At 35.5% G+C, this 26347-nt stretch overlaps 1 protein-coding gene and 2 long non-coding RNA genes across 3 annotated transcripts; 1 reads left to right on the top strand and 2 right to left on the bottom strand.

Moving 5' to 3' along the window:
• Positions 1–343: 343 nt before the first annotated feature.
• LOC108452035 (uncharacterized) lies at positions 344–3550 on the bottom strand. The gene is made up of 4 exons (XR_001866338.2): positions 3339–3550; positions 2921–3108; positions 1767–1938; positions 344–1101 (listed from the first exon to the last, which is right to left on the bottom strand). It is a non-coding gene; the product is annotated as an uncharacterized LOC108452035 (long non-coding RNA).
• A 14642-nt stretch (positions 3551–18192) lies between these two features.
• Positions 18193–20573, bottom strand: LOC108450867 (amino acid permease 6-like). The gene is made up of 6 exons (XM_017748633.1): positions 20489–20573; positions 20055–20382; positions 19742–19956; positions 19499–19644; positions 18731–18964; positions 18193–18618 (listed from the first exon to the last, which is right to left on the bottom strand). The coding sequence occupies exons 1-6, from the start codon at positions 20571–20573 to the stop codon at positions 18193–18195; spliced, it is 1434 nt and encodes a 477-aa protein (XP_017604122.1).
• Positions 20574–25256: 4683 nt separating this feature from the next.
• On the top strand, positions 25257–25971 carry LOC128292830 (uncharacterized). Its single transcript, XR_008282773.1, has 2 exons — positions 25257–25569; positions 25663–25971. It is a non-coding gene; the product is annotated as an uncharacterized LOC128292830 (long non-coding RNA).
• Positions 25972–26347: the final 376 nt, after the last annotated feature.

The following is a 26347-nucleotide window of genomic DNA, read 5'->3' on the forward strand; positions in this document are numbered from 1 at the left end:
TTATTTTAAATGAAATAAATATATATTTAAGAATTTACTATTAAATCTTCTTAACCTTTAGTTATTCAAGTTCTTTTTCATATGAAATATTATTTTTTCACATGTTTTAATTATTGATTAATTATAAATTAATCACAATTGGTAACTTTAGCTATTCATACAACTTGCTTTTGAGGAAAAAAAGGAAAAATTTCACTTATTTTAGAGAAGTCTTATTTTTACAAAAGTTTTTACTTATCTTTATTATTGCATATTTAAATTTGTACTCATTATTCTTTATTTTATATCTAAAATTATAAAACATGTGTTAAATAACATAAAATTATTACAATAGTAACTAAAATAGCATAAAATTATTGCCTTTTATTGAAACAATAACAGCTACCGTAACAGAACAAATTAGTCCACTGACAAAGCTTATACAATCTTAAAAATTTACACTGATTACACAATACAACCATCCTTATCATCATTCCATCAACCTCTCCTTAACCAATTTGAGAACAGCAGGTGCATCAACTGTGACCGCCACCTTCACTGATGGTTGATCGGACCATTCTGTAATTTCAACAAACCTGCTCAAATGCATCCCACTCAATAACGAACAATCATACATCATTACAGAATTTGAAGGGTACAACTGCATGTCTACACATTATATCTACTTTATCTCCAATCCAATCCAAGCACAACATCATTGCATAGAAAAAGCTTTCATATACAATTTGATTTCCATTGAACCTATTATCAAATTTCAGTAAAATATATTCAAATTAGGGATAGTAAATGTCAAAAATTTAGAAATGAAATTATTTTTCATCAATTACATAAATAAAAGTATATTATAATTATATATACCATTTAATAGCTAGTATTAATTTTTAACCAGTCACATGATTTATTTTCAGAAACATGAGTAAATGGCAAGCAGGATGTGAAGCATTGCCTGCTCACTCTCAAGCCAGACCCTGCTTTATATTTTGATTATCTCTGCTTCTGAACCCTCTTGTCTCGTATTGGCAGCTCAATAGGCTTCTGAGCATCATGTGGATGGTCTGGACCCTTGAAAACCTTTAGGTGGTTAAACAATGCTCTACCAAGCTGAGGAAGGCAAATATTAGTGTTAGGTTAGGCAATAATTGATGTTGAACATCATGTACGCAGTATACAAAAGAAACAGCATATTGTTTCCTGGAGTAAACTTCTGGAACAGATTGCAACCAATGGATTCAATGTAAAAGCCAATACAAGTCATTGTAATTATTGGCTTGAATTAGATTTATTCACTTTTATAAACCTTAACAAATGCACCCTACTAAGAATTATCATGATTGTATTCACAAACTGAGGTTGCTTAGCTTAAACTGCATGAAAAGCTTAGCAGTAGAATGAGAGTCAGACATGTAAAGAAACCAGGCACATGATGATACAAATAGATAAATTCCAAAGGGTTATGAGGATTTACTATCCCTTTAATAAGCAAACTAAATTAATGATATAAGGGATGGAAAAAATTATATCCATATACCAATTCATATTTAAAGTTATATGTTCCAAATTCTTCGTTTTCTCTAAAGTTCTTGTGTCCTACACCTATGTCTAACACATTCAAACATGGATATAATGATATAGCATTCCAAATATATGGAAAATACTTAGAAAAGGTTGAGCATAACTAGCACATACCTATGTCTGATACAGAAACCAAGTCAGGATAACATAGATCTACATATCATTAGTCTTTAGTTTGAAACCAATGAACTTACCCTTCCTTTAGGAAGCATACCATGAACAGCGTGCTTAATAATTCTTTCAGGAATTATCCACTGCAGTTGGTTGAATGTTTCACTTTCATGCCACCTAGTCTTCCTGAATGCCTCCTGTAGAGCTTTTTGTGTCCTTTTCTTTCCAGATGCAACAACTTTTTTCAGCATTTACCTATTGAGTCAAAGTAGACCAAAAAACTTTAGGATTTATAAAACATAAAATAAACATATTGTAAGAAACCAGAAAGTAATATCAAAGCTCCCTCCCCTAAATTGCCAAATTACTATAAGGTGAATTATGATCCTTGAAGCAACCATATCTTTTTTCAGAATATATAGGCAACCAGATCCATACCAATAGCTACAGGTTTCTAGAAGAGAAAATTTGTTCATACAATAAAATTGCAAAATTATACCACTCAATCCAACTCTGTTACATTTTCTAGGGTCTGACAATAAGGCACACAATTTTTTAAGAAAGGAACTTCCAAAGAAACAACAAAACAAGCACTTTTTATATTAGTATCCTTGTAAAAGAAATTGCTCAGACAAGTAGTTTATCATGATGAAAACAATGCCATCATACTATTATCCAGATATATAGAAATAAGCATTAAATCAATTGTATAGAAGCATCTTCAAATTTCATGTCTTCAAAATTTCTAGTATAAAGAATTTCCCATGATGTAAAGCATTTCATAACAGTTGAGTGATCGGTAAGACTAGAAGCAAACTCAACACAATATGAAACAACCAGAGAAAAGGAAAAAGAAATGACACACAAAATCATATAACTCCAAAACCTATGAGCTTACACACAGATTTGCTTGAGTTCCGTTTCAATCAATTACTTATATGTAGACACAAAGAACATCAAAAGCCCCGATCAAGACCCATAGACTTGTACTACTAATAGCAAATGCAGTCAACCAAAAAAAGCTTTAATTTTGCATAATAGAACAGATTATAACCCAAAGAACGTGAGCAATTGTAACATGTAAATTTCAGAGCAGCCAACAGTTTCTCCATAGTCCAACCTCTTTTCAAGTTTCAACACCAAACTAGCAACAAACAACATAAATGAGTTCTTATAAAGAAAACAACTCCTAAATTTAGTCTTAAAAAGACACCTAATGACCGCAAAAGCCACATACCACTATCACAAAGGCTCCCAAATCCACACTAGGAGTATAAGTGGCCAAATTCTTTCCACGAATATGCACAGCAATTGTTGATGCCAGTCTTCCCAGAACTTTATCCGTAGCATCAACAATATACCATGTTTTTTTTCTGTATTTTTGTGATATTTAGCTTTGGGATACCATGTATTGTTCCAAATGTCCTGCAAACAGAAAGAACATGACCCGAAATAAGTAATCAGTCATACTAAAAAGTAGAAACTAATCAAAACACTGTGAGAAGCAGACCAAGTTACATGTATTATCAAATTTCAGCAAAATATATTCAAATTAGGATAGTAAATGTCAAAAATTTAAAGAGAAGACGATTGAAAATTTTCAATTTTGATGAGAAATTTGGGGGAATTTATCACAGATTAAAGCAAACTCTTACCAAAAAGGATGGGGTAAGGGGAAGGGGAAGGGAAGATCGTGTTGCTTCTTTCCTAAAAATGTCTTACCGAAATAAAAACGGTAAGACATTTTTCTAAAGTAATGGCTTTGTTTTCCCATGTTTTGTAATTCATTTACTTGGGAAATTGTTTTCAGCTAAACAAACGCTGGAAAAGGCTGAAAAGCTTTTTCGGAAAATATTTTCCTCCCAAACAAATGGACCCTTAGTGTTTTCCACTATTATCAATAATTTATAATATTTTTGAATATTAATTAAGGTATATAATATTTAAATGAATTAAAATAATGATACATAAAATATAAATTAATCTAATTTTTATTTATATTTTTAAACAATTAATATAAATAAGGGGTTTTTACTTGAATAATATAAAAAATAAATAAATACGAAAATAGAATAACAAGAATAATATTTACGGGAATAGACAAAATAAACAATGGAATACTGGTGCCGCCTGACCAATTGGCGGCACCATTTTATTTTTAAAAAATTGATTTTTTTTCGGGTGCATCTTGATCAATTAGCGGCACTCATATTTAATACTGGAAAATGGGTTTTTTTAAACAGTATACAAAAAAATAATAATAATAATTTTTTATTGGTGCTGCCAATGTTGGCACCCAAAAAGTTTTAATTTTTAAAATTTTTTAAGCTGAAAAGAAAAAAGCTGGTGTTTTAAATTTTTTGGGGTATTAAAACACGGACCCGTGACTGACGGGTCACATCCACGTCAATTGTCAGGCTGGTGTCACCGATCTGTTAAGTGGCGCCAGCCTAGTGGATGACGTGGATGTGCTCCATCAGTCGCAGGTCCGTGTTTTAAAACACGAAAAAAATTTAAAACACCGTGTTTTTTTTCTTTTTTTCGTATACTGTTTAAAAAATAGTATTTTTTTGGTATTAAATACGAGTGCCACCAATTAATCAGGTTGCACTCGAAAAAAATAATTTTAAAAAATAAAATGGTGCCTCCGATTGGTCGAAAGACCTAGATTCCACTATTACTTTTGCCTATTCCCGTAAATATTATTTCTGTTATCCTATTTTTCATATTTATTTATTTTTTTATATTATTCAAGTTAAAAACCCTAAATAAAGCATTTTTGTAATTTTTACTTCTAAACATAAAAGTTAAAAACATTTATCTTAACTTTTGTATTTGGGTGAAAAACTGTAACGCCTTAAAATTTATATTTTTTATTCTATTAGAATATAACACAACTACGTATCAGCTTTAGTAGTTAAGTATTCTGGTGTGTATGAGAGGTATCAAGTTTAAGCCTTGCATTTGGTAAATTTTGATGTTTTTCTGAATAAAGGCTTAATCTGGTTCAGTAGGCTTATGTTTAATTGTTGTAAAACCATATCAAAATAGGCCTACTGGTTTGGTGTTTAAAGGGTGTTGATGTGCCTAGAGGTTTGGAGTTCGAGTCCCTGCGCAAGCAAGGGATTTATTTTTGCTGCTAGTGCTGTGTAAGAGTTTGAGTTTCAGTAAAATGTTGGCTAGTGGAGAGAATTAAGAGATTCAAGAGTATCCCATGATTTTCGGTTTTGCTATCTCTGTCGAATTCTTCCTGCTCTTTTGACATTTTTTCTTTCTCTTTTCACTTTTCTTTTGTAACGTCCCAATCTTTAGTGATTAAATTTGTGTGTTAGGTTGCATATTAGCTTGCTTGCTTTAATGGTTAAGTGTTCTGAGAAGCGTGGGAAGTTCTGGGTTTAAACCTGGGCTTTAGCAAAATTTTTGTTTTAATTGAGTAAAACCCTTACTGCTAGATGGTGCGTTCTTAAATAATTACGGGGAAATCAAGTCACAAAAAGCCTACTGGTTTAAAGGATAGTGGCGTGTTACTGTTGCTAGGAGACTGGGGTTCGAGTCTTGCTACTGCAAGGGTGTTTTATTCTACTGAGTGGATGGTTGTATGGCAGTGAGACTCTATTGCTTGGACGGTTGGGGTGTTTGAGTGGAGTAGGGGATCATGTAGCTGAAATTTATGAGAAAAAAGGGGGATTTGGATGGTGATCGGTTTGAGGATGTTGTGGAGAGGTTTTAGGAGGAAATCAATGAGATAGGATGAAGGGATAGTAGTGGTGCCATACGGGGACTCTAGGGATTCGACTTGGGGGTGTAATAGTTTTTTTGTGGCATTTCGGTTGCTATCTAATGTGCTTTTTTTGGATTTTTACACTTTGGGTTTTGGGTAGCCGAATTCTATGTGTAGCCATTCGGGCATTTTCCTCTTTTTGCATTTTTTTGATTTTGCTTTTCTTCTAGACCATTTCTCCTCAAGTGTCGAATCTCTTTCCTTTTCCCTATGCCTTTCCCTCTTCATCTTGTTCCTAGGCCGACTACATCATTTCTTCTCTTCATCTCTTATGTTTCAGTTTTGGGTTAGTGCTCGTGACTTCTCTTTTTCTCTCATTTCTATCTTTTGGTTCTCTTCTCCTTCCTTGTAATTAGCCGAATACTCTATTTTCTTTACTCAATTGTTTGTATTTTGTTTTAAGGTTGTAGGAGTTCTCTGGCGATCGGTAAGTGCTCATGTTTCCCTTTTTACTTCTCACAACCATTGTGGTCTTTTCTCTTTAACATCTCTTTCTCTCTGCCGTCTGCTGATAGGGGAACGATTGTTTCACTTCGTCTTTAGCATTCTCTATATTTTCGGCATTGTGTGGGTGTGGCCGATGGTTCTTTCTCTTGTATCTGGACGTTGCGTTTTAGGTAAGTGGCTTTTTGTCTAGTACAGACTATTCAATTTTTGATGGTTGATAAGTGTTGTGTTGAATGTAGATAACCCCTAAGGCCTATTGATTGGTCTCTTACAAACAGATTCAACGAGTAAGCCATAATTAGCTGATCTATTTAAGTGAGGGGTAAGTTTCTAGACAAGTTATTTTGGTGGAGGTTTTTGGATAGATCGATTGGTTTGCGTTTAAGTAATTCTTGTGAATGAATGTAGATTGGGGTACTGTGGGCTTTTCGCACGTTTTCGTGAAAAGGTGTGTAATCACACTGCAATAACTGTTAATTAGCAAAAGCCAAAAAATATGTCTATTGACGCTACACGAGTGCGCGCTTGCTCGTGTGGTGGTTCGAACGCATAAAACATGGGTGTTTGAAAATAGAGGCCACCATGAGTGATTTTATGAGCTTAGGCCATTTTGGGCCACGTTGAGTCGAAATGGGCCGTGTGGGCCCACACGGGTAAACCACACGAACGTGTGGAGATTATTAGGCCAGGCTGTGTAGTTCCACGACCAAGGCCAATATTTGAGCTTATTGGGCTACACGGGCGTGTGGGCCTGTATGGGCCGTGTTATGGGCTTTGGGCCCATTCGTACTGTTTAACCGTTAAGGTTGCACGGGTCGCCTGAGACGACTGTGGACGTACTGTTGGGTCGGTAAGTATGCTTAGACCCCATATCGATGAAATAACCGCTATACCCCTACGAGGTAAAATGACTGATATACCCCTATGATATATTTAATTGTATTTGCGCATGACATTTTGCATTCACATATGATTTTATGACATGACATGTTGCATGTAGGTGGGGTTTGATATATTTGGAGAAAGTTTACTGCACTGGAAGCTCTGCTGCAAATACTATTTAGTGTCACAACCGGTGCTATATTTGGAGTGTAGGGATGGGTAGGTTGATTTTATCCCCACATGGAGTGTAGGGATGGACGGAGTGGAGTGTAGAGGATGGATGGGTAGGACTTCTGGTTGCATTTCTGATACTGTTACTATAATGGGTTAAGGCCCACATTGATACTGTTACTCAAATGAGCTAAAGCCCACACTGATACTGGACTGTCACTGAAACTGGCTTAGGCTCAAACTGTATTTGCATACTGATTGACTGATTATTGAAAAAAGGAATACACATTGAGTTTTCCATAAACTCACCCTTCTACTCTCCTGTGCAGGTAATCCCTAGGTGGGTCGGTGCTGCGAGGGAATCGATGGAGGCCGCACAACTGCTTTTCTACTGTTTTAAATTTTTAATCTTTAAGCTATTTTATTTGGGTTTTTGTTATGTAATAAGGTCTTTTAAATTTTTACTTTAATTTGAGATTACTCACTTTGATCCATATATGCTAGCAGTAGGACACGAATTTTCATAAGATATATATTTTCAAAATTCCATGCCATTCAATATATTTCAAAAGCTTCCGCAACAAACAATGTCTTTAAAGTGTAATAACAACCTAAAATGATTACAAATTTGCTAAACCTACTGGAGCTTTTCATTTAAAAGTTTTGTAAAAGATCACTACGAGTTTTTTTTATAGTACAGACTTTTCAAATAGAACGACGCTTTTCAAAATACACTTCAATGTGACATCGCAGATTCAGTTATAACGTCTAGGCCGGGCTTGGGGTGTTGCATTTAGTGGTATCAAAGCCAGGTTGCAAAACTCAGCTGTGGAATTAGGTTTTCTAAAAACGTAAAATTTTCAAAAAGAACTATTTCAAATGGTTGGAAAGTATTTTGAAATGTTATTTCTAAATGTGTGGTCTACTGAGTCTCCGACACCGATTCTGTAAGTTCTCTAAAATTACTGTCTGCTTAAATTGAAATACTGAGTATACTGTAGGCAATAGATTATGCTGAAATACTTTGTTAAGGTAACCTAAAACTGTAGTAAGACTACGAGATGCAAAAACAAAAACTTTGAATTATTGATATTGTTTCTCATAAAATATTCGTTAATAAATACTGGAACTGTAAAACTGATGCATAAAACTGTTAATACAGATAAAGCGTAATTCAATAATGAGCACTAGAGGTACTCGTGGAAGGGGTGGAAGAGGCCGCGGCGGAGGCCGTGGAGTTGCTCGAGCTGGATCATCGGTTTCGGGCCATATGCCTAATAATTAAAGCTAGGGAGGCACCAGCCTCACCTGTAATGGAAATTGGGTCATACGATCATGCAGCTGGGGACGACGCACTGTCCTAGGCTATGTTGTGGATTTTGAAAAGGGTCACTAGGCCTAATACTAGTACTGTGGGCCGTGGGTCGGTAATGGAATGACTCAGGTCTAATGGGGCTGAGGCCTTTAGGGGTATCGGCGGAGTTGGCCCTAGTGTGGCTGAATATTGGATTGAGGCTACGGAGAGGATCATGGATGACCTCAATTGCACCTCCGAGCAGAAATTAAAAGGTGCAGTGTCGTTGCTACGAGATGAAGCCTACGAGTGGTGGCTTACCGTGAAAGAGGGTGCTCAGCACGATCGGTTGACTTGAGAATTTTTCAAGAATGCATTTTGAGGGAAATATGTGGGCGCTAGTTATGTGGATGCCCGAAGGAGAAATTTTCTAAATCTGACTCAGGGGGATAAATCTGTGGTTGAATACGAGGCAGAATTTTTGTAACTTAGCCGCTATGCGCGTGGGATGGTGGCAACTGAATATGATCGTTATGTTTATTTTGAGGACGGCCTTATAGATAATTTACGAGTTCTGATAGCTCCTCGGAACTGGTCGAATACATCGTCTATCCTCGGTAGGGGTGTTTATTCTTAATAGTTAATTTGTTCATTTTTCGATCGGGGTACCATCAACTAAGGGTCAAGGAGACTGATGTCTTCAAGATAGCATTTAAGACTCATTATGGTTATTACGAGTTTCTAGTGATGCCGTTTAGACTGACGAATGCACCAATGACTTTTATGGATCTGATGAGCCGAATATTCCAGCCCTATCTAGATCGGTTCGTAGTGGTGTTTATAGATGATATTTTGGTGTATTCGAGAATTGAAGGTGAACATGATGCACATTTTCGAATTGTTTTGCAGATTCTAAGGGAGAAATAATTGTAGCTAAATTTAGCAAGTGTGAATTCTGGTTTCGAGAAGTAACTTTTCTGGGTCATGTGGTATCTGCTAAGTCGGTATTTGAGATTCAGAGTTTTCTGGGTCTAGCAAGGTACTGTAAACGTTTTTTCGAAGGGGTTTCATTGATTGCTGCACCTCTGACTAAGTTGTTGCGTAAAGGGGTACCATTTAATTGGACTGATAAGCAGCAGGAAAGTTTTGAGAAGCTTAAAAAAGTTCTGACTGAGGCCCCTGTCTTAATACAGCCAGAGTCTGAGAAGGAATTCATTGTCTACAACAATGCATCACATGTTGGTTCAGGATGTGTGTTGATGCAATGAGGTAAGGTTGTGGCTTATGCGTCTCGTCAACTTAAGACGCATGAGGCGAACTATCCGACACACGACTTGAAGTTGGTCGCGGTGGTATTCGCACTGAAAATTTAGAGACATTGCTTGTATGGTGAGAAGTGTATCATTTACACAGATCACAAGAGCCTCGAGTATCTCCTTACCCAGAAGGAGTTAAGGCTTAGGCAGCATAGGTGGATTGAGCTGCTTAAAGATTATGATTGTTCGATTGAATACCACCCTGGTAAGGCTAATGTGGTAAACGACGCACTGAGCCGTAGGGCTGTGACAGACATAAGGGCAATGTTTGCTTGTCTTAACTTATTTGATGATGGTAGTTTGTTGGCTAAGCTTCAGGTTAAACCAACGTGGACTGAGCAGATTAGGGGTAAACAGTTAGAGGATAAGTCACTGAGTTCTTGATTCCGACAGTTAGAGAGTGAGGAAATTTTAGATTTTGGACTGAATAACGAAGGGGTACTTTGTTTTCGTGGGAGAGTCTGTGTACCGAAAGATAATGATTTGAGGTAGTCGATACTACAGGAGGCTCATAGTAGTCCCTATGCGATACATCCTGGCGGGAATAAGATCTATCATGACCTTCGTGAGTTATATTGGTAGCCTGGTCTTAAGCGTAAAGTTTCTGACTTCGTGGGTAAATGCCTTACTTGTCAGCAGGTTAAGGCTGAACACCAATTACCTTCAGGGTTGCTTCAGCTAGTTAAGATTCCGTTATGGAAATGGGAGAGGATGACTATGGATTTCGTTAGTGGGCTACCCTTAACGCCTACTAAGAAGGATTTAGTATAGGTCATCGTGGATCGATTGACCAAATCTACCCATTTTATACCTATTCGTTATAATTACTCATTGCAGAAACTGGCTAAGCTGTATGTGTCTAAAATAGTGCGACTGCATGGGGTACCGGTTTCTATAATATCTGATAGAGATCCTCATTTCACGTCTCGATTCTGAAAGAAGTTACACGAGGTTTTGGGTACAAGGTTGAAATTCAGTACTGCGTTCCATCCTCAGACAGACGGTCAGTTAGAGAGGGTGATTCAAATACTGGAAGACATGTTGAGAAGTTGTGTAATTAACTTTTGAGGCAGTTGGGAAGATTACTTACCGTTGGCAGAGTTTGCATACAACAATAGCTACCAGTCTAGTATACAGATGACACTTTACGAGGCATTATATGGTCATAGGTGTCGTACTCCTTCATGTTGGACTGAGTTAGGTGAGCGGCGAGTTCTAGGTCTTGAGCTAATTTCTGATACTGAGGATAAAGTTAGACTGATTTGGGATCGACTAAAGGAAGCATCGGACAAAAAAAAGTCGTATGCGAATCTGAAGCATAAGGAGATTGAGTATTTTGTGGGGGACTTAGTGTTTCTCAAGGTCTCTCCATGGGAGAAGATGCTGAGGTTTGGTTGGAAGGGCAAGTTAAGCCCTAGGTTCATTGGGCTTACCGTATATTGAAGCGTGTGGGACCGATTGCCTATCAACTTTAGTTACCTCTAGAGTTGAACTAGTTTTATGATGTGTTCCACGTCTCTATGCTGAGGCGATATCATTATGATCTTGAGCACGTTATCTCGACTGAGAAAATTGAGGTTAGGCTAGATCTGAGCTTTGAGGAAGAACCGGTTCAGATTTTAGACATTGATGTGAAGGTTCTGAGGAGGAAGTCTGTCCCACCGGTTAAGGTGCTATGGCATAATCACATTTCTGAAGAAGCCACATGGGAACTTGAGGAGACGATGCGGCAATAGTACCCTCATCTGTTTTGAGCAGGTAAATTTCAAGGCCGAAATTTTCTTTTAAGGGGTAGAGTTGTAACGCCCTAATCTTTAGTGATTAAATTTATGTGTTAGGTTGCATATTGGCATGCTTGCTTTAATGGTTAAGTGTTCTGAGAAGTGTAGGAAGTCTTAGGTTCAAACCTGGCTTTAGCAAAATTTTTGTTTTAATTAAGTGAAACCTTTACTGTTAAATAGTGTGTTCTTAAATAATTACAGAAAAATCAAGTCATAAAAAACCTACTGGTTTAGAGGATAGTGGCGTGTTACTGTTGCTAGGAGACTGGGGTTCGAGTCTTGCTGCGTGTAAGGGTGTTTTATTTTGCAAACTATTGAGTGGATAGTTGTATGGCAGTGGGACTCTATTGCTTGGACGATTGGGGTGTTTGAGTGGAATAGGGGATCATGTAGCGGAAATTTAGGAGTAAAAAAAAGGGATTTGGATAGTGATGGTTTGAAGATGTTGTAGAGAGGTTTTAGGAGAATAGTGGTGCCGTATGGGGACTCTAGGGATTCGACTTGGGGGTGTAATAGGTTTCTTTGTGGTATTTCGGTTGCTGTCTAATATGCTTCTTTTGGCTTTTTTCACTTTGGGTTTTGAGTAGCTGAATTCTGTGTGTAACTATTCGGGCATTTTCCTCTTTTTGCATTCTTTCAGTTTTGCTTTTCTTTTAGATCATTTCTCCTCAAGTGCCGAATCTCTTTCCTTTTCCCTGTGTCTTTCCCTTTTTATCTTGTTCTTAAGCTGACTGCTTCTTCTCTCCATCTCTTGTGTTTCGGTTTTGGGTTGGTACCTGTGACTTCTCTTTTTCCCTCATTTCTATCTTTCGGCTCTCTTCTCCTTCATTGTGATTAGCCAAATACTCTATTTCCTTTACTCAATTGTTTGTGTTTTGTTTTTGGGTTGTAGGAGTTCTCTGACGATCGGTAAGTGCTCATATTTCCCTTTCTACTTCTCACGACCATTGTGATCTTTTCTCTTTAACATCTCTTTCTCTCTGCCGTTTACTGATAGGGGAACAATTGTTACACTTCATCTCTAGCATTCTCTATATTTTCGACATTGTGTGGGTGTGGTTGATGGTTCTTTCTCTTGTATTTGGATGTTGCATTTTAGGTAAGTGGCTTTTCTTCTAGTACAGACTATTCAATTGTTAATGGTTGATAAGTGTTGTGTAGAATGCAGATAACCTCTAAAGCCTATTGATTGGTCTCTTACAAACGGATTCAACGAGTAAGCCATAATCGACTGATCTATTCAAGTGAGGGGTAAGTTTCTGGACAAATTATTTTGGTAGGGGTTTTTGGATAGATCGATTGGTTTGCGTTTAACTGAATCTTATGAATGAATGTAGGTTGGGGTACTCATGGGCTTTTCGCATGTTTTCGTGAACAGGTGTGTAACCACACTGCAATAACTGTTAATCGGCAAAAGCCAAAAAATATGTCTATTGATGCTACACGAGTGCGCGCTCGCTCGTGTGGTGGTTCGAACGCATAATATGTGGGCGTTTGATAATAGAGGCCACCATGAGCGATTTCATGGGCTTAGGCTATTTTGAGCCACGTTAGGCCGAAATAGGCTGTGTGGGCCCCACGGGCTCGTGGGCCCATACGGGTAAACCACACAGGTAAAGCACACGAACGTGTGGAGATTATTGGGCCAGGCTGTGTAGTTAGCACAACTAATGCCAATATTTGGGCTTATTGGGCCACACAGGCGTGTGAGCCCGCATGGGTCGTGTTATGGCCTTTGGTCCCATTCGTACTGTTTGACCGTTAAGGTTGCGCGGGCCGCCCGAGATGACTATGGACCTACTGTTGGATCGGTAAGTACGCTTAGACCCCATATTGATGAAATGACTGTTATACCCCTATGAGGTAAAATGATTGATATATTCCTATGATATGTTTAATTGTATTCGTGCATGACATTTTGTATACACATATGATTTTATGACATGACGTGTTGCATGGGGGTGGGGTTTGATATATTTGGAAGAAGTGTATTGTACTGGCAGCTCTGCTGTAAATACTGTTTAGTGCCGCAACCGATGCTATATTTGGAATGTAGGGATGGGTGGGTTGATTTTCTCCCCACATGGAGTGTAGGGCTGGATGGAGTGGAGTGTAGAGGATAGATGGGTAGGACTTCTGTTTGCATTTCTGATACTGTTACTATAATGGGTTAAGACCCACATTGATATTGTTACTGAAATGGGCTAAGGCCCACACTGATACTGGATTGTCACTGAAACAAGCTTAGGCCCAAACTGTATTTGCATACTGATTGACTGATTATTGAAAAAGAGAATACACACTGAGTTTTCCATAAACTCACCCTTCTGCTTTCCTGTGCAAGAAATCCCTAGGTGGATAGGTGCTGCGAGAGACTCGATGGAGGCCACATAACTGCTTTTACTATTGTTTTAAATTTTTAATCTTTAAGCTATTTTATTTGGGTTTTAGTTATGTAATAAGGCTTCTTTAATTTTTACTTTAATTTGGGATTACTCACTTTGATTCATATCTGCTAGTAGTAGGACGCGAATTTTCAAAAGATAAATGTTTTCAAAACACCACGCCATTGCAATATATTTGAAAAGCTTCCACAACAAAAAAATGTCTTTAAAGTGTAATAACAACCTAAAATGATTAAAAAAATTGCTAAACCTATTGGAGCTTTTCACTTAAAAGTTTTGTAAAAGATCACTACGAGGGTTTTTTTTTGTAATACGAACTTTTCGAACATAACGACGCTTTTTAAAATACACTTCAATGTGACATCGCAGGTTCAGCCATAACGTCTAAGCCGGGTTTGGGGTGTTAATCTTTCATCTTGCTTCCACTCTCTCAAAATTTTGCTACACATCCCTTTTGTTTTCACCTTTATTGCTAGAATCGTAGCTCCTTTGCTGGGTTCTGGTAAGTAGAGCTTTGCTCTCTTTAACTTTCATTTTTTTTCAACTTTGATTAGGGATTATTTTGACGTTTGTGGAAGCATCACGTCGCAAGGTTTAAGGCTCTCTTTGCGCCATTTTATAACAAATCAATTCAATGGCTTAGTGGTAAGTGTTTTTTCGATTTAAGGATGAGTAGTTTGATTTCGGGATTTCGATTAATCGCAAAGTAGGGCTAATTGTAGTGTTGTGTTGGCTAATATTTAAGTTCTGGAGTGTTCGGAGTTTGGTTTAGCTTCAAACAAGACTAGGAGTGTACTCTGAATGCACTGAAAATGAGATTTGATGAAAGTCAAAAAATATTCTGTCGACTCCACACGGGTGTGTGGTTGCCCGTGTAGTAGGCCGTGTGGCATTACACGGGCATGTGGTTGATGAACCAGGCCGTGCACGCGCGACACAGGCGTGACGGACACGGCTGTGTGATGGCTGAAGAGGCCATGTACGAGACACGGGCTCGGCCAATTGGACCGTGTGGGCCCACACGGGCGTGTAGAATTCTGGGCCATATGGGCGTGAGAGCCCATTTTTCTAAAATGCTCCGTAAGGTTGCATGGGCCGTCTGAGTCGATTGTGACCTGTCATAGGGTTGGTAAGCCTTACTTATACCCTTAATTCTGTGATCTGATATTGTGATGTATGTACTACCATGTTACACTTAGCATGTATATCTACCTGTTCTGAATATGAGAACATGTGTGTTAATCTGCATTATAGCATGCCATTATTGTATGATGCATTGCATTGGGGTGGGTTTGATGAAGTTGAAGGAAGTATCTGAAAGGCCTTTAAAGCATGTTATCTGGCAGCTAAGCTGCATATTTATGTCATGTGTCGCATTACGGTACTTTATAGTATGTAGGGTTGGATGGGTCGATTTTATCCCCTTATTTGGTGTGCAAAGATGGGTGGGTCGGTTTTATCCCCACATGGTGTGTTGGGTTGGATGGAGTTAGTGTACAGGGTTGGTGGGCATGTTCTGTTATTCTGATCTGTTATGCATGTTATATCTGAGATGGGCTAAGGCTCTAAGTTGTATCTGATTCTGTTTTTGAGTGGGCCAAGGCTCACACCGATTCTGTAAAGGGTTCAGGCCCGAATTATGACTATATTATGTTATCTGCTTATACGCATGCTGAACTGTGGGGATGTACACACTTATCCTTATTTGTTTAATCCGTTTAGGTAATCCCTAGCAGTAAGCGGATCGGTGTAGCGAGGGACTCGACTGAGACCACGGCTATCTACTCATGAGTTTTATGTTTATAATGTTTTATCACGTTATGTTATTATTTTTGAGATTTTTTTTATTATGGACTTGGACTTTTGGTTTTAATTTGGGTTTTTGAATTGTGATTCTGGAATATAAACTGCAACACCAAAGCATGTTTTTAAACTTAACTAAGGTTTTCGTAAGTAAAATGGTAACAAGAGCTAATTGGATTTTTAAAGCTTCCGCGTGTTGAGAAATGTTTTTGAGCAAATTAATAAATTTATGGTTTCCTTCGAACTAAGTATCGGATAATATTTGGAACGATTTTTATGTGTTGAAACGGTTTGCCAAAACACTCTCGTGTGACATTGTCGGATTCGGCAATAACGTCTAGGCCGGGTTTGGGGTGTTACAAAAAAAATTTTCACCATAGTTTTAACTCCAAAAGTCAAGTGCCTCAAATACAATAAAAAACGGGTCGCAAGTCGCTTTTCACTTTGATTACTTATGCCGTGATTGGTTTTTTTTTGTATGATTAATATTTTAATAATCTAACCGTTGAATTTAATATTTTATTCAAATAGATCATGCATGTCAAATTTGATATAAACTTTAAAAATTTCTAACTATTTATATAAAAATATTCAACCGTTGAATATATAGAGAGTATCTTAGATCAATATGACAGAGATATTGAATCGCTCGAAAATTCACACAAGTATAATTATATTGATAAATTCAATTGTTGGATCATTAAAATATTAATCTTATAAAAAATACAGAAAGAAGCAAAACTACACCAGAATAAGTAGACCTTTCCCCCTAAAATATATACCACATATAAAATAGGATAAATATTTAAATTTATGTTATATAAATTATTATATAAAAAATGCATTAATCTCGCATTACTTGTCCTTAATATCAATCTATAGCACTGATTGTTTGTTTTGGGTAAGAAGTTTGAGTTCCATTGAAATTTGAGGTTTATGATACATGCCTAATTTCAATTCTATGACGTGTTACGTAATTTGTAATTGTTCAAGCTAGTAAGGGAAACATGAGAAACTATGTAAGTGGTTACTACCAATAGAAACGAAAATTGCCTTCTCTGAGTTGTCTTCTTCTATGCTACGTGACTCTTTTCCCGTTTCTCTCTCTTCTTCATTCTTCCTTTTATCAGTAAGTTTCAGCTCAGATATTTGGCCCGCATATTAGTATCAGAACCATCGTTCTTGGCTGTGGCTAGTTGTGGGATGAGGCCAACGGAGGAGGACAAGAATTATCTATGATAGCATGTTAGGGGAATTAAAAAAAAAAAGAGATACGACCTAAACCTAAAGAACTAGACAAGCTGAGCATAAGAATCAACCATTGTTCGATGAATTGTCAAAACTAACTGATAATGAAATTGTTGATGAAACGACTTAAATTGCTGAAGGAGCTAATTTTCAACATTACCAAACAACTACTGTGGTCTCCTTCGAGTCTTTAGAGGCTGTGGATAAATCTGTAATTGTGAAAAATAAAATAGAATAAAATAAATAAAAATAAAGAACACATAAATTTTACGTGGAAACCCTTTCGGGAAAAAAACCACGGGCAGAGGAGAAGAAAATTCACTATGTCGAAAATTTTTTTACTCAAATACAAGAGGAATAGACTATGTCTATTTATAGGCTTGCAAAGCCATATTCTAGTAGGATTGAAACACCTTATCCTAATCAATATAAAATAGATGGAGTTTAATAAGGTTTAAAAACCTTATTCTAAAATAAAATAAAAGAAGTCTAGTTCTATATGGATTTTACTTTTATTTTATTTTCCATCGTATTTTATTTAAATAAGAATTTGGGTCACTTAATTCTAACAGTAATAAAAATGGTTCAAAGTCTGATAATGGAGAATCCTGATGAATACGAAACTATGGGGCTATAGAAGCAACCGTCGAGTGATCATAGAAGTGATTATCTGATAAGCATAAAGGATCATTTTAGTGCTAGTAAGTGCATTGACCAGATATATGATTTACATATCCATCATACTAGTTATTCAGCTATGAATCTTCTACTGCTATATATGCTGCCTTGTGTTAATGGGTCCATAACTGGGATTGTTGGGGTTGTAAATAAAGTAATCATGACCAAATCCTTGTCAAATATTATTGATGTTATACCGACAGGGGCAAATAAGAATTTTATTATGGGGCACAATTTTGAATTATAAAATTTTTGAAAGGTTAAAGTATAATTTTATTATTGTATTAATTTATAATTTTATTTAATTTTTAAGATTTGAAAGTAAATTTATCATTTTTTTGGAGCTCAAAGTGTTTATATGGTAAAGGCCAAAGGAAAGGCTTTGTCCCTGCCATTGAATCTAGCAATTGAGTGACCACAAATTGTCACTCCATTGAGAATTGATTTAATCCCCTCTAATGCTTTGGTTATCAAGAAGGAGCAAGGCAGCACCAATAGCAGAAACTTTTATCCTACAATTTTGTTTCAGAAGATAACACAAACTACCTAGTTAATTTCCACTAAATTCTTTCTTAATGAACAACCTTTTCCATTATATTCCATATATAGAATTTTTGAAGCACGGTCGAAGACTAAACTCCGACGGCACTCTTTGACCTTTTGCAGGCAGTCCGGCCGGAAGAACAGTGATCTTCAACAATGATCAATATTGAAGCTGAAAGGGCTTGTATGCCTGGAGACTTTGAATCAGTCCTTGAACAGAAGCGGCAGCAGCAATGAGTGAAACAATCAAGCAGGCCCAGGTCAGTATTTTGAGCCACATCCATTTGAACGAGAACTTAGCCATTTTCGTCTGTGCAATGTGTATTTCTATTGGGAAATAGACTACTAATGGCCAAAACGAGCCAGCTCCAATAAGACCCAAGAAGTTATTGAAGAAAGGAAAAAGCATGGCTACAAATGCCGTTACAATAACGTATGTTGTCCTCCAAACCAACCTGAACAAGTTGATGTAATACACACCGTAGAATGGAACTCTTACAGCCTGTTCACTTGTAATGAACCTGTTACCCGGCCATCGCCTCGAGCACCAGCCCTCCACGAACCCGAACAACGGTTGGGCAAAAACCTGGATGTATATGTCAATAACGTTACTTAGACATGTCAACCCCTTGGGCCTTAGGCTTTAGGAGCCTAAATGGTATGCAAGACACGGATCTCGAGAAGGTTAGATAAATTACCTGATATGCACCAAGAAGATGAATGGCAATACAAATGTTGGCAAAGTCAATTAACCAAAAGGGTTCGTAAAAGCCGAAGCCAGTAAGGAAATTCCCGGGTGCATCGTTTCCGAAGGCTGCATAACCAACAAGGCCGCAAAGTAAATAAAATATAGTAGTTGTTGATACTCCAATAGCGGTTGCTCTCTTCATTGATTTGTTCTCTGGTACTACTGGGCTCCATTTGATTGTGTCCTGAAAATAAATAATAATCACTCAAATGAGATAACATAGAAATAAATCGGTGTTAACATGCACATTTGACAAAATCGACGCCAACTAAAAAAATCGAAATTAAATTTCATCTCTTGAATTGAGCTACTTCATTGTATTTTCAACTTCTTGTCTACAAATGGCCAATAAGAATCAGTCACTAAAATCCTTAAAGGTCCATAGGGATCTTTGTCGCTCGCTATCCTACGGTAACCATATATCAATTAAATGGCCAATACGAATGCAGTGTCTCAACTCAATTTCTAGCATATATCAAAATACTTAAAAAAAATTAAAGGATTTCTGTAAGAATCAGGAAAGTGAGAGAACCACACAGGCCTGTTAATAATAGCAAGAAATAGGAAAAGAAGTGCTCCAATAGTGCAGCCTATATATCAGCACAAATAAGTAATATGTTTTTGTGTCTTTGGAAAGTGCTTTTCGTGGATTGTTGGAGGTTAAATGTCTGAATTTTAGAAATGAAAATAGTAAAAAATGGAAAATATATAATCTTGCCTGAATCTCGATGAGGACGTTGGAGAAAGAGTAGGCAAAGGCAATGTCCCCTATAGCTTGGAGTGTCCTCCAAACCTTTTCAGACCCCGACACGTCCACCCCTACTATCACTCCTGTTAAAGTTGTCCTCACATCTTCTTCCCCACCTTATTCACACCGAATTCAGACCACAAATTAATTGCATGAAATTCAATACAACAGAACCAAATCTATTGATCAACTTTGTTTGTAATTCAGCATTACCTGCAACTTTGGCAATTGAGAGTCCAAGGCCAATAAAAGAATAAGCGAAAGACATGACGGATGCTATGATTGAGAGCCATGAAAGCTTGGCGAAGTTAGGGATTTGGCTCAGAACTATCTGAATGCAGCCGAAGATGACCATGAATGGGTAGTTTGATGTCTCGCATTTCGCTTGATGCCCATGCTTGTGGAAGCAATTCGACCTTTTCACCGCCCTGGTTACAAGGGAAATAAATAATAATAATAATAAAGACATTAAAAAGGGTTAGTTTAAGAAGAGAAATTTCAAAGTTTGGAAAATGATTATACATACACCATGCTAATAGATGAAGTGATAGTGTAACCAATGGTTATTCCAGTAAGATTCATGTACTGAGCCAATCCACAAAGCTGGACTTTTCTTCCTCCCAAGTAAGCTCTAACAGCATCCATGTAAGTGTAGTTTCTTTGTCCACGGACAGGGTCAGGAGCCCTATAGGCGTCAGCAAGGAGAGTAGAAGTGAAGTAAGTGATGAAGGAAAAAACTACTAGAGCAGCCGGACCACCCACCCAACCCAACTGAGCAACCGCCCATGCAAGCGATAGCACTCCTGACCCGATCACAGCAGTGATAATATGAGCACTTGCAGTTACCCAAGTCCCTTCAAATCAAAATAATACAATATTATATTATTTACATAAAACATGGAAAGCCGGGATATATATATATATATATATATATATAAAACATATTTCAGGTAAACTAACCGGTCCTTTTGACACGACCATCATCGTCCAAGTTCTTGTTGACATCACCATTCTCATAATCTCCTGGGATTTTCTCGACGAACATGATGAAGCCAAGGTCAAATAAAGAGGAAAAGAAAATAAATATAACTGGGTTTTAAGGCTGTATGTATGAGAAATTGTGAGAGGCTTAGAGAGAAATATGGAACATATATAGAGGCTTAAGCCTGGAACTGATGAGGGTGGAATTGTTGACAGGGTTAGGGCAATGGCCGCACCATCGACGGTCGTCATGGTGGTTTCTAGGTCTTCTCATACAAACGGTCCTCAGTTCCGCCCGTATGTTTGTTTTAGGAACTATGCATGGCATTTGGTAAACCAGATTTGTTATAAATAGAAAATCGAGTACAACTGCAATTGTTGGTAAAATAGCTCCAATCGACCATATCAACTGAAAAAGAGATAGTATCCCCTTTGCAGACAAGTGAAAGAATAATTTAGTGCTTTAAAAAAAAACAATAATTTAGGTTTTCAAAAACAAAACAAAACAATTTAGAAATAAGGGAAAAAAACTCAAACTAGATACCACTCAACCTAAAAAACAACAATTTAACAAAAAGAAACATCTTCTGCTTCAAATTAACCCCGGCTGAGCAAATTTAAGGCTTTGTTACTTGTTGCTTTTTTAGAAGTGTTTTTTTAAGCAAACGTAAAAGCATTTTTTCCTAAATTTTTCATTTAGAAAAAGTAAAATGATATATAATATCCATATCTATATATATATAACTTTGATTTTGATTTAATTGTACACATTTAAAGTAATAGATATACACATTTATTTTCATATTAGATTAATATAGTTGTTTGTGTATGCAATATATCAATGTGAAATGGTGCTAATTCAATAATTTTGTTAATGGTTTGTGAGATTAAAATTTCATGTATAAAATTACACTAACTAAAATTTATGTATGATATTACACATTGCATGGAATTTCATGTATAATTTTCAAGTTCATGAAATCATTCCGCATATCCTACGTGTTCTATCGAGGCTACAATTGAGCTAAAAATTAAAATGGCAAGTGGTCTTAATAGTGAAATTGGTAAGTGACTTATAGAATGTTAATTTGAGAGTTCCTTATAGATATTCTCTGTTTAAATTCATCGTATGTCATTATTAATACATAAATTTATATGTTAACATTAGTGAATTTCAATGGTAAGTTTAATTCTTGGTCATGTGTTCAAGATTTCTAGAGAAAATACTTGATGAATCTTGATCATTTTGTTAACCTTATGAATTTAGTTAAATTTTGATTGAGCTATATGTTGAACTATATGATGTTTTGATGGAGATTTTTATTTTATCATGTTTAGAAGTGTTATGGAATGATGTAGGATTGTTTAGACTTTGTTTTAGATGTTTTAGACATGTTTCGGGTAACTTATCCTCAGTGTTACGACATCAGAAATCTATGTCGCGACATTGAACATGTAATTAGAGTAATTTTCCCTCATTGCTGCGACATTAGAAGCCAGTGTCACGACATTGGAGCATTCTGCCCTCCATGTCGCGACACCCATTTTCAGTGTCGCAACATTAACTTTGTTTACCCTATTTTGACCCGAAAAAGTCATGAATGGCCCTCGTTTGTAACAAAACTTTAAAGGAAGTCTAGAAACAACTTGAATAACTTCAAAGAGTCTATTTATGTTTAAAAAAAAAAAAGGTTTTAAAATTGATGTTTGAGTTAAGTAGCCTTAGTGTCCAAATGTAACATCCTTCACTCATGATGTATTGGTTCATTCCGGGTGAGGGGTGTTATATAAATACTATCAAACATCATCAAATCATAACCATCAATGTATCATCGTTTAACTAACTATTTGTCATAATCAAATTTGCATAAACTAGCATAATTATCTGCTAATTAAAAGTTAAATTTCATATTATGAAACCTTATAGGCCAAATTCAAAATATATCAAAATGATCACTTAAACAATAAGCCCAAAACAATTTGGGTACATGTTATTCCAACTCAAGCACATATATACAAACAAAAGAGGTAGAAAAATGATTCTCGAGCTGAGTTGTTGAGAATGGATGCTTTGACACTTTCAACTTATGAAAATTCTCATCCAAGACCTGAACACAGAAATAAATAAAATCGTACACTAAATATTGAATACTCAATTGTGCTAATATAATTCAAATACATTTCATTAACAATGAACTAAAGTAAATACATGTATGTATGTATGTATGTATGTATGTATGTATGTATGTATGTATGTATGTATGTATGTATGTATGTATGTATATAACAAGCATAAATTACATTGATATTTACTACTTTAACTAATCTTATCTTCTTTTTTTCCAACTTTATTTTTAATTTCACATTTCAATATCAATTCTCAATGCTTATTCATTTTAGCCCCTATTATCCACGATAAACATTAGGACAGATATTCGAATCTATATATCAAGTAAGTCCACAACCCTCTGTGAACTAGTACTATTTTATTCTATCACCCCGAGTTGTCCGATAACGACGACTTTTAGTATTTGTTTATTCTACCATCCCGGGTTGCTCGACAACGATGGCTAGTAAATTACTATATCGGTGACCCTATGACATGCCATACCAGACTACATTTAACATCATTTAATGGGGGCATTAACATTATAACATACACCATTATAATATCAATGTCCAAATATTCATAATCACATCCAAAACAATTTCAAACATTTATCACATCATTCAAATATCATCAATCGAATCCATTATTCAAAGTTTATAGGGAAAAGATAGTATTACCTCGATACATAGTCATATTGATTATAATGCCGTCCGAATTTTCTTTTCCTTTTGCCTTTTACATTCCAACGTTGTCTTTGACTATGTTCAATAATACAATTATAGAAACGTCATTAATCACATAATTCAACACAATTCAATGAAATCAAATATTAATGCATTTAATTCAATTTAGTCCTTCACTACTCTAATATTCAAAATATTTATATTGCATAATTTATCTGATCGAATTTAGATCCTACTTGATAAATATAGTATGGGGACTTCTTGTTAAACTATAGTAAAGAAAGATAAAGATGCAATACAATAAACAAAAATGAAAAGCAATACTGTCAGATTAATGCTTACCATACACGAAGATAACAAGGGTTTTTATACATGACAACAAGGTCTACTAACGGTAGCCACAACTGCATAACCATTTTAACTGAATCTTTAATAACCTTAACAGCTCTACTGATCTAAAAATCTAACACTTAATTTTATTATTTATTAACAAACCCCAAAGTTTTCACCTTTTACAAATAAGTCCTTGGTAAAACATAATTTGGTAATAATCTAATCTTGTTTTCAATATTTTTTGGTGAATTATAAGATGAGGGCAAATCCGTAACAACAATGCGACTAGTGTGACTCAAACCTAGACCACACCTGGGACGGTAAACACCCTAACCATTCGTGCATGAATTTGATCTTCTAACATCACATTTCTCAAATTTTCCAACAATAAAAATTATATCTAAACTTGCTAATTCTCTAAATTAATTAAGGGGTCATGAATACCTTTCATCACTTAACCAAAAATTTAAGAAAGAAACTCACCTAACTCTTACCAAGGTACGGCAACGGTGAAAATGAGAAGGAAGGGGTTTTTGCTTTTTTTTTTTTTCTTGGACGGTGAAGAAGAGAATGGAAAAGATGCTTCTCGCTTCCACTAACTTTTAACATAAACATAGTTTAATTAATTTAATTTAACTTAATTAAATCCTTAATATAAATCTATTATTATCACAATATAAATATCTTATTACTAGTTAGTGCTTATAATCGTTTCATTCCATTAATCCTATATAGAATTGGTTAATTTATCCTATAGTCCCTAACTTAATTTCTAACCAAGTCCCTTTTTATTTTCTAAATTAAAAATTCAATATTGATAATACTTTCACAATTCAATCATTGTACTATAATTATCAATCGATTCATTCTAATTTTACTAAATAATTTAATCTATCACTATCTTAGACGACGTGTAAATTTTCAGTTCCAAAATTAACCATCTCGTTTTAGCAATTCAGTTCCATATCGGATTTTTTCAATACCAGTGGAAATTGGATCGTTACAACTGTTTGCTCACTCATCTAATGTACAAAGATCAATTTGCCCATTTCTTCAATAGAGAGATTAAAATACAATCCAACGTATAGTGCAGGGGGTTTTGTGGTACATTTACCTTCATACGATATTTTTATGGTAATTTAGTTTATTTTATATTTGCATAATTGATCATAATTACTAGAACACAAATTTAAATTTAATTACATAAATATAAATATTAGATAAATAATAAATATTTACTATAATTTAAATTAATTTTATTTTATAATTAATTTTTTAGACCCGAGTATAGTCGGGTCATAAAATCTAGTACATGTAAACATGAATCACTAAACTCGACGTGAAACACAAGCATTATATTAGTTATCATATAAAAAGAATTTTTTAAACTTAAAATCAAGTATAGACGGGTTTGTAAAGCCATAAGATAAATGAATATGAATGAAGTGTTTTTAATTAGCTATGTCACTTTCCACTTTAAGAAATAAAACATATAATTGAAGTGCTTCAATTATACTCAATTCAATAGAATTACTAAGTATATTAGTTACCCAAACATGAAAGGCATTGACTCTAAATTACATTATTAGATGACTTACGTATCTTCGACCAATATATCAGTGGAAAGTGCAAAGGGACTTGTGGAAAATGGTGGAGATGAAAAATCATAGACGAGAAAAAGAACAGGGTTTTGGTTTTGTTTTTCAAAATTAGGAGTTTATTATAGCCATTAAAAACTGAGTTTCGAAGTCCTCTCTTCTCCTCCACAATAATCACAATCCAATCCGATCAAAACGGGCAGAAATTTTCTCGGCGATCGAACATGCCCTATAGGATATGGCTTATCCCTATGCTTTCTATACTTGTTCTACTATTACTATTATTACTTTTCCTACTCATGCGTCCAACATCAACCACAAACACTAGCTTTATTGGTAAGCTCAATAATAAAAAAAAAAAAAACTATTGCGTTGTTAATTATTTCCTGTGATTCTTCATTACTTTTGTTTTTTGGGTTATAATTGTAGGAAAGAACGTCATTAAAGAGATTCGGAGAAACCTAATTGACGTGAAACCGCCTTCAAATCATGCTCATGATGGATCGGGCCATTAATTTGGAATGTCATCGTACAAATAATCTTGAGAAAAATATTTTACTTGGACAATCAAGACTCAACTCAAGGTCATATGATTTGTGGATGGATAGTAGACATGATAATTTGCCATATATATATTTTTATATTTTTCTTCTCATAGTAATGTTTAAATTCTTATGTATTTATAAAAGTTTTATTTGATATTATTAATAAATTATGTTATATAAAATCGGTTATATTTATGTTTTTGTATCATGTTTTATTTATTTTATTTTTTTTGGTAAGAGAAGAGAGCTAGGCCTTAGGAAGAAACCAAAGTTTTTACATAAAACAATTCCTTTCGAAGGTAGTCTCTAGCTTACCGCAAGAAATAATACTTTCAACTGAAATCTGTAACCCATCTAAAATTTTGACACTAAATTTCGCGTCAAATCAAGATAAATGTGATTATTTTTTATAATAAATTATTTCGAAAATTACGGATGAAATAATAAATTTTAGATTGTGGACTTATTTACAACTTTAATTTGATTTTAAGATTAAATTAAAATTTCAACTATTAAAGGGAGACTGATCTTGTAAGTTACTTTTTTTTCATTTTCAATAGGTTAGTGGC

The sequence above is a fragment of the Gossypium arboreum genome, chromosome 5 (genome assembly GCF_025698485.1).
Source record: "Gossypium arboreum isolate Shixiya-1 chromosome 5, ASM2569848v2, whole genome shotgun sequence".
Lineage (NCBI taxonomy): Eukaryota > Viridiplantae > Streptophyta > Magnoliopsida > Malvales > Malvaceae > Gossypium > Gossypium arboreum.